The sequence below is a fragment of the Anarrhichthys ocellatus genome, unplaced genomic scaffold, assembly GCF_004355925.1.
Source record: "Anarrhichthys ocellatus isolate YVR2014 unplaced genomic scaffold, GSC_Weel_1.0 scaffold6, whole genome shotgun sequence".
NCBI classification, from domain to species: domain Eukaryota; kingdom Metazoa; phylum Chordata; class Actinopteri; order Perciformes; family Anarhichadidae; genus Anarrhichthys; species Anarrhichthys ocellatus.
In genome coordinates this window covers 15,273,195-15,290,030 of record NW_022280036.1, presented here as the reverse complement: position 1 = coordinate 15,290,030, position 16,836 = coordinate 15,273,195, and the positions used below count along the sequence as shown (strand labels likewise).

General features: G+C 44.7%; 1 protein-coding gene across 3 annotated transcripts; it reads right to left on the bottom strand.

Annotated features, from left to right (window-relative positions):
• Positions 1-300: 300 nt before the first annotated feature.
• mapk6 (mitogen-activated protein kinase 6) lies at positions 301-14,935 on the bottom strand. Of its 3 annotated transcripts, none has more exons than XM_031846466.1 (8): positions 14,748-14,935; positions 10,375-11,234; positions 9,940-10,257; positions 4,216-4,360; positions 3,655-3,819; positions 3,315-3,510; positions 2,925-3,042; positions 301-2,641 (listed from the first exon to the last, which is right to left on the bottom strand). In XM_031846466.1, the coding sequence occupies exons 2-8, from the start codon at positions 10,609-10,611 to the stop codon at positions 1,553-1,555; spliced, it is 2,268 nt and encodes a 755-aa protein (XP_031702326.1). In that variant the 5' UTR covers positions 10,612-11,234; positions 14,748-14,935; the 3' UTR covers positions 301-1,552. The 3 variants fall into 3 exon arrangements, with proteins under 3 accessions (XP_031702326.1, XP_031702327.1, XP_031702325.1); XM_031846467.1 differs by lacking the exon at positions 14,748-14,935 and adding an exon at positions 13,027-14,705; XM_031846465.1 differs by lacking the exon at positions 14,748-14,935 and adding an exon at positions 12,003-12,972.
• Between the last annotated feature and the right edge of the window lie 1,901 nt (positions 14,936-16,836).

Sequence of the window (16,836 nt, the reverse complement as noted above, 5' to 3'; positions counted from 1 at the left end):
TGTAATCCTGCTCGTTTCTCTGCAGTGCTTCACACCCAAGAGCAGGTGTCCCGAGTCGACGGCTCTGAAATATGGCGGACTGAGCCAGAGCTGCATTTAGCTGCCGATTCAAAGCTCGTGTCCAGAGCGCTTGCGGTGTAATTTAGTCTGCCTGCTTTGACATTAAAATTGAGTCCAGAGGTGTCAGCAATTCCTCTTCACCAACAAGGCTCTTGTGGCCATACAATATTAAAGTTACAAAAACCCCACTTAACTGAGTGTGTGAGGTCAGAGGGTCAGAAAGGAGACAGACAAGCTAAACTCTTTGCCAGTAAGTTTATTTGGAGATATTTTGTAGAACAGGGGAACCAATGATTACAAAAGAAAGTCCATAAGTGTTCTACATGCTACACCTTAACCTAATTTATCATGCTTGCCTGGAAAAAGTACATAGAAATTTAACAAAAAACGTACAGTTAAAACTGACATACTTTATACTCACCATTAACTTTAATGTACCTTTCTCTTGCCTCCATGCACGCATTTCTTTTTAAACATTACATTTAGATAAAAAAAAAAAAAATTAAGACTTTTAGGCGCTTCTTTAAACCATAAAGCAGTTTTTCCATTAAAGACAGAGCGCACCTATAAATAAAAAAACAAAATGAAGAATAATGATATCCGTTTGGATAATATTGGTGGAAAATGGAAAGGTTTGTTTAGGACATAACTGATGAATTTGCATCCTACCATAAAACAAAGGAACACTTAAAGACGCCCATATAGTGCCGAAATGAAAATGGAAGTCTGTCCAACTTATCGATCTTCAATAATCACATTGAAATAACACATTTTGATAAAATAAATATCGCACATCTGCTAGAAATAAATAATGATTACTGAAACACCTCACTATGTTAAATGCTAAAGTGAGACAGATTTCATCTACGCGACCCCGATGGTCATGTGTGTAAAGCACTAGTGCGGCTTCGAGTGTCTCTCGCGGCTGTTACCTTGAGGTAGATAACACATTTACATTAACGCCTACGATAATGGTTGCTGCTGGCATCATGTGTCAGATTTACAGTATGAAAGGGATATTTTGGAAGCTTTCTTCAGGGAAAAATGTCATGAAGTCAAATGAAAACAAAATAAAAAAAGACCTCCAAATCCCCCTTTTTTTCCTCGGTATCTCCACCCAGGAAAGGCAATGTTGGTGTCTAGCACCTTTCCTTACGTCACACCACCATCCATCTTTCTTCTAGTTGCTTCTCTCCAGCTTTCCGGTCTTCTACAGTACTTAAGTGTGCAAGTGACATGCCAGTTTAGCAATGAGGACGCAGACATTAACCCATGAAGGCCTGGTGACCAAGGCTCAGAGTGACAACCCAAACTCTTTAAATATAATAAATCACCCCTCAACTCTTAAAAAAAAAAAATAATAATTAAAAGTAACCATAATAAAAAAAGGTATGAAATGATTCAAGTTCAATAATATACCGTATTATTTAAAAAAAAAAAAAAACATAAAAACAAAACTGCCTAGATTTTGTGTCGGAGGATATATATTTCTTTAATTAAGATGCTTGAAGATGCTGCTGTATGTTTTGTGGGCGACCTGTGGGGAGCATTTGACAGCGCAGGGGGTGAGGGACGCCTGGATGGATTTTAGAGGCAAGTCATCGGTGCTGTCAAAGCTAGGCAGGGCCAGAGAGTCCAGCTGAACATTAAGGACAATCTCCGTGTTCCTACCGAGGAAGCTCTCGTCCAGCTCTCTCCCCTCCGAGGGCTCCGTCTCCGAGCTGGCCACGGTCTCTCCGGCCCCCTCTTCCTTCCGGCTGAACAGGCGGTCCAGGTAGCTGGTGTACGTGCTGTCCTTCTGGAGCTGGTCCTCTTTGCGAATGTCCCAGCATGCTTCGTCTATCAAACAGCCGTTCTCCCCGACTCGCTCCCCACAGCCGAAGCTCTCCCAGGGCTGAGCGGGCCAAGCCCCGTCCCCGCCGACGACACCCGACCCTCCTCCGCCCAACTGGGCGAGGTTGACCAGGCACTTCTCCTCCTTCTCCTGACTTATGGACTTGGACATGGAGCCCGAGCGGGGAGCCTCCAGCTGGGAAACGGAAGAGTTGAGCTCATTCAGGAGGCCCACCTCGTGGAGGAGGGCCACCTCCTGACAGGGCTCTGGCTGCAGGCTCAGTTTAATGGTGCTGGCAATGAAGGAGTCAAAGTCAAAGCCTTGGTTCTGCTGGCCTTGGGGCTTCTCCGTCTGGTGTTTCTCCTGCTCGCTGTCCTTCTCCACCGGACCCTGGGTCTTCTCGGCCTCCTGCAGCGCGATCTGGGCCTTCACCAGCCCGTTCTTCTCGCACTTGCTCTTGGCCTTGCCCTTCTCCTTGCTCTGCTGCTCCTTCCAGTTGGAGAGGTTGATGATGAGCTTGGGCTCGTAGTAGTGGTTGACTTCACTGTCCCTCCAGATGAGGTTGTCCAGGTAAGAGGGCGACACGGCCTTGTAGTTACAGGTGTGGCTACACTGCAAGTCACAGTATTTGTTCTCGTGGTGGTCTTCCTGCCAGGATCGCTCTGGCTGGAACATGGTGGAGTAGTCAAAGGACGGCTCATCCAAGAACTTCTCCCGATCTCCATCAGCATATTTACGAGGATCCACCTGGAAACGGACAACAGCCACCAGTTAGCCTCAGCAAACTCAGCAGAAAGTCCATTTAAAATCAGTCATGTTATCCCTGTAAAGCTTTGGATTGCAACACTGGAAAGGATTTTCAGTTTTGTAGGTATTCTTTTTTAGAACAACACTATGCATCCTCACATTTGGGAAGGACATTTGCATACTAACAGTTATCTAAAGCATTCAAATGTGTTCTTAAAAGTTTATGAAGTAAAGAGAAATAAAAACTACTTGTTCTAACAGGAGTATGAAGATTCAAACACACCTGGACCTCCTCCTCGTCCGTCACATCAGAGAGAGCCCTCGGGTCGACCTGAACTTCATCTGGGTCGTGGGTGCTGTGCAAGTGCCAGTCCGCCTCCGACAGCTGGCTCTCATGATACCTGATAAGAGTATCAAAGAGAGACTTCAGTAACCAAACACGTGCACAAAATGACAAAACTCCATTACAAGATCCAACTATGCAAGCACACCATGTTCTTTTTTTCTGGCCACATGATCTGCATATTCATATATTTACTGCTTAGTTAGCAGAGAGCAAAGCAAAATATTCCCCACTGAAACGAAAGCTCAAAATGTCAGACCATGGGAAATATACAACTTTGCATGTGTGAGCTTGGTCACAGAGAGCAGGTGTTTGAGAGAGCGAGCATACCTGTCCCAGGTGTGGCTGTGGCTCTGGTCCATGAGCAGGATATCATCTACTTCGTCCTCAATGTGGAAGGGGTGCAGAGAGACGGGCTCGTCGAGGGGGAAGGAGTAGTCAGCCATATAGGGGTGGGCCAGGGCCTCCTCCGCAGTGAGACGATCCATGGGGTTAAAGGTCAGGATCTTCTCCAGGAAATCCAGGGCTGCAGAGAGGGAGGACGTTGAGATCATCAAGTAAGAAATGTGAATTATGAGACACGATATCCTGACCCCTGCCTTTGGTCTGTGTTCACGACAATATGTTGAGCTTGTGAGCAACTGTGAATGAATAAGGAAGTGGTACGCACCCTGGGGACTAATGTCAGGCAGCAGCTTGGCCAGTGGCGTGTGAGGCTTGGACATGTCGTTGCGGATGAAAACGGGGATGACGCTGTGGAGCTCCTGTCGGTCTTCCTCACGCAGCACAGGGATGGACTCCAGGATCAGCTGCATCTGCTCCAACTCGTGGGCTCCTGAAACACCAGGCAGACAAACGTGAGACACTCTCTCTGAAGGGTCACACAACACTGAACAACTGCGTGACTGAGTGAGTGTGTTTTGGGTTAGGCCGAGCGCAGCAGATCACGAGAACAGAGATGTTATTTGTCTTGTGTTCAGCTCAAGGCAATTTCGAACAAATAAGAAGAGTCGGTCTCACAGCTCCAGCTGGATGTGCAAAAGACTGCAATAGGGAAAGTAAATGCAAACCGACTTTGGGCCAATCTCTCGTTAGTTCTGAACAAAGACCTTAACATATGCCTCAGACCTGTGCTCCATATTTACCTCAGAGTCACCCCGTCTGGTTTTAAAGACTACTTGCTGGTATGTTTGTTAGTGAGTCAGAGGCGGGAAACCAAGTCGACATTTACCTGCAAAGAGGGTTTTCCCTGTGAGCATCTCTGCAAAGATGCAGCCAGCCGCCCACATGTCGATGGCTTTGGTGTAGTTGTTAGGAGACAGCAGCAGGCGAGGAGACCTGTACCACTTGGTGACCAGACCTTCAGAGAGATGGCCCTGTGATAGAAGGGGGCATGGCATATTTAGTGGGACTCTTATGAGGAAAATAACTTTTTTTTTTTAAAGTTACAAGAAAGCATAACAGACATATTTTTCCCCCAAAACCACTGGTTTGTTCACAGCTAATGAGGCTCTAAAAACTAATTTCTCTCAGTAGTAGGTAAATGTGGTTGACATGACTTCCCTGTGCCTCCGGGTACGCCACACAACACTGCTGCCAACACGAGTCCCAGAACAAAACACGCCTGCTGGTCCGTGCTAAACTTGATAACCCCTCGTGCAGTCTCCTTGGCGGACCTGCTCTCTGCTGGTCACGTACGCAACACAGCATGGAGACAAAGACCCCAGAGAGAAAAGACAGATGAAAGGGGGGAGATCAGACATGTCAGCAGTCAGAGAGAGCGGGATAATCCCCCGCTGCCACACTCTCCACTGACCAGTGACACCAATCTGCACTCCACTCTCACACAGAGCAGGACACTGAACACAAAGGAAACTGACCTGTGTGCCCACACACACGGGGACATTGGGGGATGGGAGGTAAAACAACACCCGTGCTGTCCCTGTCCCCCCCCATGCAGTGGCAGTCCGTGGTCAGACTAAAATGGTCGGCTCACCACCGAGCCAGGCTTTAGTTTCTGCCTTAAGTTAGCCGCAAATACTTTACGTCACACTATACTCGAGTGTATCACTCCTGTTTTGATATGCCTATAAATGACTCGCCATGTAGACACATGCAGAAACAGCCAATAAACTGCATGAATGTGGTCACAGTGGAGAAATATCTGCAACCAGCTTAGCAGAGCATTGCAACAGATTTAGATTAGGTTATCTTGAGAGAGTGTTGGGTCACTGCATCAGGACAATTCTTTGTCAGACGGACTCTGAACTAAAAAAAGGAGCAGGTTAGAGTTTGCCTACCAGCTGAGGGCATTACAGTGCATTGGCTGAACACTCCAGCTCGCCCCTTACTTTTACTGATCTGAAAGTGAGCCACTAACCACAACACGGAGGCAGGAGTTAAAGCGTCAGTCATCTCAATACCTCTGGCAACAGTTGGTGAATAACTTAACCGCCTGATCTAGATCAGACCGGGCTGACATTTAGTGACTCATAAAAGGCTCCCTCGGTGTTTCTGGCAGCGGTTTATCACAGAAACCCTCAGCTGGTCTGACCAGATGTCAGCAAAGGTAGTTGGTGACGAGTCAGTGAGATCACCACCAGCCCAGCCTCCAATTGCAGGAGGAAGCTGTGCTGCTTCACAGAAGCCAGTGACTGAAGATTTCCTTGCTGGCACTGAATGTATTTTAGTCTTAACCCACCCACCCACACGTGAATAATTTCACAGGCAAACCACTCTAAATAGCAGTAGTGCTGGGCGGTATACCGGTTTTAATTTCCCGTATGATATGAATTTTTCACACCGTCATACCAGTGCACAGCCGAAACAACTGCTGTAACTCTTCAACAGGCAGCTAAATATATTGTTCGCCGCTATGAGCGCTATAGTCGGAGCTACTTGTCTTAAGTGTATTGAGAGAGACCTCTAATCACGGTTATAACAACAATTAATAACCCACAACTAACGCTCTTTAACAGGGCAAAACGCCACGACACAACAGTTTGTGACAAATAAACAATTTGTAACACTAATAATTGTACATTTATAAAATGTCACCGCCGAACTACATGCTGGGTACAGCTCGCTAGCTAGCCAGCTAGCACAACAGTCTGTTAACAGCGAGAGGCTCCGTCGCTCCAGTAACGTTACATTAACGAACAGAAAGGAGCGATGCAGGATGAACAAAGACAGACCGGAGATGCACTGATAGTCTGTGCCCAAGAGAGGAGCTGTGTCTGCTGTTTGGAAGTGTTTTGGTTTTAAAAAATCCAACGTTTTGCGAGTTTGTCGAGCCACTGTTGTTGCAGCTGGTGGTAACATGAGCATCTTACTCCAGCACCTCAGCAGAAAACACGTGTTGGAGTACGAAGAGTGTGATGACGGCCGTCGGATTCGAGGCCGTCAACCAGTAACGTTAACGCGAGTGAAACAGTGAAGCCGAAGGGTCAGACATCGCTTGAAGAGGCATTTGCTCGAGGCGCTGCATATGACAAGAAAAACAAGCGGTAGAGCAACATTACGAACGCAATAACAATCCAGCTATGCAAGGACATGGTCCTCAGAGCAATGATTAAAACACTGGATTCAAGGTACGTCTTACCTGGGCGACAATACTTCAGCCAAACTGCTTTCCCAACATTATAGGAACAAACGATTCAAATGTTTTTATATTATATGTACTTCTGACAGAGTAAGCCACTATAAACCTATATAAAAACACAGTCAAGGGAAAAAAAAAAATATATATATACCGTGAAACCGCCAGAATCTTAAAAAATACCGTGATACACATTTTTGGTCATACCGCCCAGCGCTAAATAGCAGGTTATGTGGAGCTTCACTGCATCTCACCACATTGTTTATCAATTCATTAGGTCCATGTGTCCGATCTGTCCCATGTCTCATCACCATAATTCTTGCTATTTTTGGTTCCATGATAAAAACAACCATTAGTTGCAAGAAACTGCAGGATATGTTTAAAGCTTGAGAAAATAAGTGAAACCACGTCTCTGATATTCATTAAGCCATTCGTCGACCTCCCAGCATTTTTCCGGTTAGATCCTGTGAAGTCTGGTGCCAGACAGGCCTGTTGCTGGCTGAATATTTAGGTCAAATGTGTGTGTGTGTGTGTGTGTGTGTTCTTGCAGCTGTGGTTTTGTAAAAGACCTCTGTGAACCTTCCACGGCCTTCTTCTTATAAAATTCCTGAAAGTGTCCCTGTTATTATCTCTTTACAACAGATCGAATAAAGACATTCTGATGTAACCTGTGAAAACTAGACTGGATGTCCCCTCAAAAACACGTTGCCACACTGAGCAGATGCTATATCACTTAACTATGGTACATATTAAATGCGTTGCACTATCCTGGAGTAACCTTGTGTAAAACCAAAACATCTTGCTTAAATACAACCAATGCTAAACCTAAATGGGTGAGTGTTATATCCACAGTGCTCTCTTTCTCTTGTTAAAAAAGGCAGTTACAACTGGAAACACAGACAGCTTCAAATAAGGCCTTGAGAAAGGCTCCCACAGTAGCACAAAGGGCTGGCTGGGAAAAGGAGGGGAATCAGGGTTGGAAAGTTAGATGAGGGCACGTGAATTCTTTCCATTCTTGATCCTGGGCCACCACGAGGGCTGGCCTTAAGGTTCACAGAGGCAGGAACAGCCTGCTTTCTCAAAGGAAAGACATCCCAGAAACACAGGTACTCTTGGCAAGCTTCATACAGTATACTTAGAACAGAACCATTAAGGATCATAAAAACCTGATGGAAATCATGAGGAGGAGGTTTTTCTATTAACCCAAATGATACAAATAAAATAGTAAAGTGGGAGATAAAGGTGGAACAAATGCCTTGTGCCTATAGCACTGGTGCATAAATCCATACAACACATTACTGATACTACACAAAGTGAGGTTCACTGGCAATGAGCCCTTCTTTATTTAGAAACAACGTATTTCAAATAACATGCACTCTGACACCCAGCTGCCCCGACTCACCCCGTCTACTAGAAGTAGAGGGTGGTTGTGAAAGCAAATTTGCCTCCAGTGGTTCCGCCATAATGTGCTGCCAACACTGAAACCAACGCCTCCACACTCCACTGGGCACCATAGTGTCATTTGGGGGTGATGGCTTCATTTCCAAACAAGCCTCATTTTCATCTGAAACGCCAGACACACACACTCAATCAGATGAATATAGGTGCCCTGAAAAAGCGGCTGGTCGAGACTTCACAGTTCTCCCTCCCCCCACCACCATTGTTATCATAGCAGAGACAGACGAAACACAGCAACACGGTTTGGAAACGAGAGCCGGGTCAAAGCCCGTTAAAGTCAGTCTGACTACATGACTACAGCATTTGTATTCTTGACAAAAACGGAGCAGCGGTAGTCTGCCGCAGTGCTACGGCAGACAATAGTCAAACACAAGAGAGCTGACCCCAGTCAGGCAGCTTTTCAATGATTCGCATCAGGAAAAACTGCTTGTATAGAGGGAAAACAGCCCACATGGCAAACTCTGCTGTAAGGGAGAAGTGCAGTAATGCTGGGTGGGTGGCTATAGTGACTTAACTGTGTGAGAAACTTACTTCTTCCCGGCAACTACAAGACCTCGCCTTCCTCTTTCTATTGCAGAGATAGCTATTGCCTCCACTTAACATATGACTCCTGTGAAAATATAGAAATCGGAGCTGAAAATGTGACTAGACTACAAAAACATGGTGGTGGTGTGCTGGAAATGAACAGTTCTGATAAACAAGTGTGTGTAAGTTTGTTTCAGAGTGATGTATGCTGTAGCAGGAATCCAGGCTGTGTAAGGGATATGAATGAGGCAGACCCAGCCAGAGGGATCTCATCACGTGAGCCCACTTCAGACCCTCCAATGACTAATCTGAGACACACGTGAGTGAGTATCTGACTGCCTCTGTGCTCGGAAAGAGATCCAGCAGCTAGAGAGAGAGAGGGGGGAGGCATTTCCTCACATCACACCACCATATGGCCTTTGACTGGAATTTCCCCATCCTTCATAAGGTGACAGAAACACACAAGGGCAATGCAGGCCTTCCACCTGGCTACAAGTAGACAGGATGATCCACACTCTTCTCACACTAAAGACAACCATAACCTACTGCTACCATTACACTGCCTCACAAACACAACTCTGGGTTTAGAGAGAGCATTAAAATATGTACATCTAGGATTGGGTGTGTCAACATCTGGCTTTTAATGCCCTGGTTTACATTACGTTTGCATCTGACGAGAGACAAGGAAAGGGTCGGTAAACACAAAGAAAACAGCCTTCTCTGAGACCCAATATGCTTAACTCACAGGTGTGGAAATGAAGTAATGACGCTGACACAAATAAATCTGTATATATTGTAAAGCAGAACGTCCATCCGCTGCAGCCTCAAGCATTCAACATTCCCATTAGAAACTAACAAAGACTCAAGGCTGAACCTGCCCATTTTGGGAATGCTACATTTGAATGTTTGCTGTATTTTTCTCACCTAAGAACGAGGATTATCTTAATCTTTGTTAAACCACAAAATCATGAACTCGCGCATCTGTATATTTAGACATGTAATGGAGCCCTTTTTCACTTCAAACTTTATTCACCTAAAAAGTTCCCATGGCTGGGTTTTCCACAGCCTCACTTCTCCTGACAAAGGAAATAGAGGCGTTACCTCAAGGAACCACATCCCGTCTTGTTTACTTCCTGCTGTGAAACTGTCACCGTGGGGGTGGGAACCACGTTACTGGGCAATAAAGCAAACATCATGTGTCAGAGCAACAAAGCACTCATCTTTAGGAAAACATTTGCTATATCTGCTCTTCTTAAAGCTCTTGTTTGAACAGCATTTCAACACACAGTCATCACAAAGCCCCATTAAAAAAATTAAATAAAAAAAATCACATTCTCTCCTCAAACACAACAGCTACCCAGAGACTGACCATACCTTATGAGAATAGTGTGGGTCCATGATACGGGCCAGCCCAAAGTCCCCGATCTTCAGTACCAGGTCCTCTGTGTTGACAAACAGGTTGGCAGGCTTGAGGTCACGGTGCAGCACATTGGCAGAGTGGATGTACTTAAGGCCCCTGAGGAGCTGGTACATGAAGAGCCTGGCATGGTCCTCAGACAGAAGGCCCCTCTCCAGCAGCTGACACAGGTCCGTCTCCATGTACTCCTGCACAATGTAGACAGAGTTGACCTCCGTCAGGGACACCACATCCTCCGTTAACCTGCGACCGTTGGGGCCCAATGTCTCAAACACCTGGTGACATAAGAAGACGTGTCAGTGTTGAAAGTCAGTTTTTAATTTGGACATAAGCTCTTTTTACAACCCCAGAAAATAAGTTTAATTCTCTTTGCTTTTTTTGAGCAAACGTACCTTGACAATGTTGTCGTGGTCAAGGCGTCTAATAATCTTGATTTCTCGCAGGGCGTGCTTCACACTCTGGGGGTCCGTCAAGATGATTTTCTTCACGGCTACACGCTTGTCACAGTCTGTGTCCACGGCTGAGAACACCAGGCCGTTCCCTCCATAGCCCAGCGGCTTCAGGTCCATGTAGCGAGAACCCAGGTCGAAGCCGTGGATGTTCATCAGTGACTCAAACTTCTCTGCCATGACGACTGTTTTCGGCTTTTACGCCAAGCTTCTGCTGTCTCTTAATGTATGGTCTCTTTGGCCTGTTTCCAAATGTATCACCGACAGAGGAATTTATCCGACAATCCCTCCACTGCTTCAGCGGCTGAGCTGACTGACCCCTGTATAGACGACTACTGAGTCCCCCCGTCTATCTGTCACTGTCAGATTCGGGGCACTGATGTGTGGTGCAATCTTTGCTCCATCTTGAGTAAGGGGATAATATTAGAAATATAATTTCTCTTCCGATCCTGGATGTGTAGATATCTTTAAGTGAACAGTTTAAATAAACTAATGATGACAGACTGCAATGGAATGGTCTTTAAGGCCAATTAAAAAGCACAGAGACTAAAGTAAACTATAAAAGCATGTAGTTGCATCCTTACAGTGAGGATACATTCAGTGTTTGACTGGTCCTGAGCAGCTTCATGTGTTGTTGTTTTTTCTTCTTTTTTTGTTTATAACTAGTCAAGTCACCTGATCTATAAAACTGAAATGAGTCTGGCCTTTAAGTCTTCAAAATAATGTTTTACTCTCAATGATCAGGTGGCTCAAGTTCGCCACAGTCGCAATCAAAACTATCCTCCATTTTACTTGGGTATAACCTAAAAGACAAGAGAAAAACAACAAAAAGAAGGTTAGGAACAAAACGCAATGTTGTGCCAGGATAGAAGGGTTACAAGTCCATAGTTTTGCAATAGTACTTTTCCACCATTGCACGAAAACGTAGTCAAACCTAGCTCTTACTAAATATGTTGGGGATTTCACAAGAGCCAACAAACATCAAGCAGACTCGTTCACCGGCTTTAGGTTCAACGTGGTGTCATTAATGGAAACTAGACCTCCCCCGCCCGGTTTAGACGCTTGCTAGTCCGGTTTCTGGGTATCGATGGAATATAAAGAGATCAAACAGATCATTAGCTAAGATTACATATCACACGTTGAAGGAAAACGGTCTTAATTCTGAGCTTTAAATGTGCTTGGTCTTCACGGGGTCTGTGACTGGCAGGCGGAAAAAGTCAGGAATGGAAGCATAATGCGAGCTGACAAGCTAGCTACCGAGACACATCCCGTCTACTGGGTCTTAATATGTCACAACATGACCACATACACCATATTATACGGGAAACTACGATTTCAACGAACCATGCCCGTTTCATTAACATGTAAACGTGAGGAGGAGAAATCCTCCGACAAAGCGAACAAAGGAGTCGTTGTTGGCGGAGGCTTCTGACTACGTGGTACGGTTCTCCTCGCGCTAAGCAGCACAAAGCCGACCTCGCTTTAATCGTTAAAAACGACCCAAACCTACATTTAAATGGAATTTAATATAAGTAATAGTGACAATAATAGACATATAGTACATTACTTACAGTCCGTATTCGTAGCATTAGATTCGTTATGTGCTAAATCAAACCCAGACGAGGTTTGACCGAGCTCCGCTGCCGCTCTGCGGATCTATTGCAATCGCCATTGAGGCTGGGCAGAGCGATGGAAGACAGCGTGACGTCGCGACGCTGCCTTCAAGAACAGTCGGATATACCTCAACTACCGTGAGAATTTTTATCAATGTGATCGTTGAAGTGGTATTTTGCGGCAATGTTAAAGGATTGTTGGCCGATTTTTGTTATTATATGAAAAATATACAGTTACAAAAAGCAAATTGCAGCGCATAGTAAGTAGCAGTGCATATTTGTGGAAGTCTGAGATACCTTAACATATCAGATATTGAGTATATTAGTAACACAACGCCTAAACGGTCGTTTTTACATTACACATCGGAGCTTCGAGCAGTACTTGAATGCAGCAGGAGTCATTAACAACATGTGTTTGTGTGAGATCACGTGACAGCGGCGGATTCAAAATCTAACTCCAATAATATTCTGCAGTAAACAAGAGTGCTATGATCATCTCTATGTAGCATATCATCATAGCACATTAAAAATAAAGTTAAACCACTGCTGCAAAAACATATATCATAGTCCTGTTTATAATAGGCATGGTCCTAGTAGAAACAAACATATGAAGAAAGACAGAAAGATGCTTGCTTGATTTTTTTACCGCTCCGTAAAATGTGAACAAACTGGCCAAAGATAAGGGATGAGGATAAATAATTGTATCCTATTTTACTACCGAAAATGAGAGATGAAAAAAATCCAAAACTGGTGGGTGCACAAAATGCTGCAGACCAGACGCTGACAATCGCGTGTTTGACCTGTCCCTTCTTTCTATTTGCTTTCTATTTTAATCCTTTGCAAATATGGTGCTGTTTTCCGGAGTGATCCACGAATTGTTTTCCCTACTTGTTTTTGCCGTCGGTGGGTATTAACGTTGTTTTCGGATTAGGGCACGTAATGCATTAATGGTGTCAGTGAGAAAAATCGACGGTTCACTCACTGCGGCTTGCGGATTTAAAAAGTCCATCTGGCACCGAGAAGCGCAGGGTGTTTCTCCGTCAGTTAGTCCGCCCTCACATCTAATCTCCACGAAGTTTACACATCCCGAGCACAACAAAGTCAGGAGATCAATGAAGGCGCTACTTTTCTCCGTTCAGATCCCTCATTCCGACTGCGGTTGGTGTCCTGTACTAGTCTACCGCGTCTGGTCGTCTCTCACTGTGGATGCTGTGACTGGCAGACCGATGGGCGTGCAGGGAGCAAGCAGCATCACAGCCGCAGCATCAGCATCCGCAGGCAGACCATGTGGGAACCCATGTGCCCGAGAATGCAGATCCCTCTCACAGGCCGGGATGGGCTCTGCGATGCAGAACAGAAACTGCATGCGGACTGAGCGGGATGCGACAGACTCGGAGAGCGACTTGTTTCGGTTAATAGTCGGACCAGCTGAGAGACATGTTGAGAGAAGACACGATATACATTTTATTAGCTACTCTTGCATTTTTGGCCGATAGTGAGATCGTGGTTTATAACGATGCTTTGTCTCGTGCATCATTCCCAAAGGCATACACTAATAATATATAATTATAATATCTCACAAGGTTAGCTAGATCTTAAAGAGCGATAAGAATTGGGATGTATAATTAATGCAATTTAGAGCCTTATTTGGTTTGCTGATATATATGTGTCTAAGTTAGGCCACTCTGAGTTTATCTCTCTTTATTTCTTTATTTTTTAAAAGAAAGGATATTTTGAAGAAGTTTCTATTTTTCATTCCTTCATTGTAGGTTTACAATCAATATTTAGTAAATCCTGCTAAAATGATACTTTATTGATCCAAGTTTTGATGCCCCTCCTCTATTGGAAGGTCAGAGGTCAAGTTAATGCAATGTCTTTGCTGGAAGGCACTTCAGTAAAGGAGACACTTTACATCTTCCACACATCAGAAAGAGAGACAGTGTACATTTTCCTTTCAGACCATCTTTCTTGCGAATATGATTACGTCCCACTGGCTTCTGGCACCATGGTTGCATTGCTTCTGATTGAAGTTACATTAGTCATTAAAACTCTGATTTTTAGATAAGGTGTTGGCACTTGTGTGCCCATATGAGTGCTCTTTACCCTCCGCGGTAGATGAATAAGCAGAGGTCAGGGTAAAGCTGATCCTATCTGTTGGTGTCAAAAGATAATTTCCTCACTTTTTGATTGTTTTGGAGAAGACAGATTCAAAAAATAATCTTCCTCCTCTGTTATTTGTATCGCAGTCAGTGCAAAGTCTGCAGCAGGACTCCCCTTGTTCATGAGACAAAGAGTTGACATCAAGTCTTTGACTTTGTAAGTTAGTTGGGATGACATAGGCTATCAATGCCACTTACTGCTGCTGCCATGTTGCTGCAATGCTTTGGCGTCATTAGACAAAACAAACACTGAACTGTTGCAAACTTGTTTGTTGAGTATCGCTTGTGTGACAAACGAAGTTGCTGTCTATGTTAATCTGCTGTTAATCACACTTTCACTTACATCTGAGTGTGTCTAAGCCCAACTCCTGCATAACTCCTCTAGCTCACCATAACAAAATACATCACCACCTGTTCTCTTTGTTGAAGAGGTTTTTTTGCTTAGAATCCAGGCAAAACAGAAATATCCTCAACATCACTAACATGACACATTCATGCATGTCTACTTGTCGCTTATTTCGTATGCAACCTTCCTGCCACTTACCAGAGCTGACATTCTCCTGAGACGACCCGAGCAACATGGTACAGAAGTTAACAGTCCATCCGGGAGAGTTTAAACTGTATATCCAACACTGCCAGTTTGACCAGCAGACAGGTGAAGAGCTCAGTCTAGTGGCTCCCTGTGTACGTGACTCTTTTGTCAGAGCTTTTGCCGATGTGTTATCCTACTCCATGTGCCTCTGGTTGTGAGGTGGAGCTCCATGGAGAGTTAATATAGGCCAGGCCAGAGAGGGGAGGAGACTGCTCTGTGTATGGCTTGGCCTGTCAGTGTGTCAGATCCACCACCATGAGAGTCCGTTTGCCACCACCTCTCTCTGTCTCTCTCTTTCACTGCTACTTTCTTACTCTTCTCTCTTTCCCTTTCCTCTTTTTCAGATGTGCTCCTAAATTTCATGTCTTCATGTTGTGGTCCAGTCTAAGCAGAAACCAAACAAATATTTTGTGGTCTGCTTTAAAAATGTATTCCTCTTTCTGGGTGAGACCTTTGCAAATCCAGTTTTGGGGATTCATGATTTTTATCTGTCAGCTTAAATCAAAGGATTACACGCTCCTGATGGGCTGTGAATGCTCGGCATCTCTTCGGATTAGGAAAAGCCTCCAAAACACTTTTGAATTAAATGAAAAATACATGCTCATGCGGATTTTTGTCACTTTACTCCCCCCGTTTTGCAAAGAACAGAGCCTGCGATATATGTCTGTACCAGAAGGCACTTTCATGTGTTTGCAGTTCATCCTCTGAAGTGAAGTGTTTGTGTTTAATTGCTTTGCTGAGTGATGATCTCTCCTCTGCAGAAAGATGGTTGCCTGTTTTCCTCCTGCTTCACAAATCACATTTTTTTTCCTGCTTTCTTTACTCACAACATCACATGGTGTCTGCCACTCTCTGCCTGCGAGACTGGCGCTGCTGGCAAGCACTCCCTCTCTCCGTCTTCATCTGCTTGTCATATGGCAGGATGCGGGTGTCTTGAAAAACTGGCCTGTGGAAGGAAATGCGTGTATTTGTTTGATATTTAAACCAGACTGCTGAGGGGTCTGGACCAGCTGTGTGTTATCAAAATATCTGAATGGACGTGTGAGGAAATGAGGGCGAAGCTGTGGGTTTCGCGTTGTTTGCATGTGTTTTTTTCTGACCACGCTCTTATTTTTTACTTCTAGCTAAGAGATTAATTCACGATCTGTGACGCCTGCAGCGTAAATCTGTGTGTATGTGTGAATCTACTGTAATGAACTCAAAGAATAGCCTGTATGGGCAACGCTGCATGGACTCAGTTCATCAACACCCTTAATTAATGAATCACTGATTACCCTGAATAAGTGCAGGCAGATACCATTACATAACACAATTTACAGAAGCACTACAACACTGGCACTCAGAACGATTCATACTGATCTCTGCTGTTTTCCATGCAGTGTCTGTCTGCTGTTGTATAACGGGCTGTCTCACTGGACCTGAAGCAAAGGTGCAGAACAGATCAAGAGCGGGCATGAGTTCCTGCACCCAGGATAACTTCAATAGCCGTTTACCCCTCACAGGAGCTGTGTTAGCCACACACACTGCTCATGTCAGATACCACGCAACTCAGGTATTTCACAGCGTTGTGAAAGAGGCCTGCACAGAGAAAGCATTGGTACACATTGACCACTGTGATTGTGTCTCCATTGCAGGGAGCAATGTTTACATAATGCCATCTTTTTGTGGTTTGGTGTTAAGTAAAGTTGATAAGTAAATGTTAAATGCTCAGATAGTCAACTGCTTTTGCCCTACTCATGTATGATTGCTTCATTTCTAAACCTCTCTGGTCTTTGCCGGAAATATTTTGGAGAAAACCTCCTCCTTGTACCCATTAACTCGGAGAGAACTGGCTGTCCCATCTCACTGTTTTCTGTTCAGTAAGTTTTTCTCTTCCTGCGTCAGCACCGAGAATGTCCACACAACGCTGCTGAAAGGTAAGGCAAGGTTCCTGGTGGAATCTCACTCTGCTGTTTGAATGATTTACTCCGAGGGTACAGTGATTACGTAACGCACAATAGTGCCACCATCACTGGCCTGGGATTAGCCTTTTTTTTCTCTT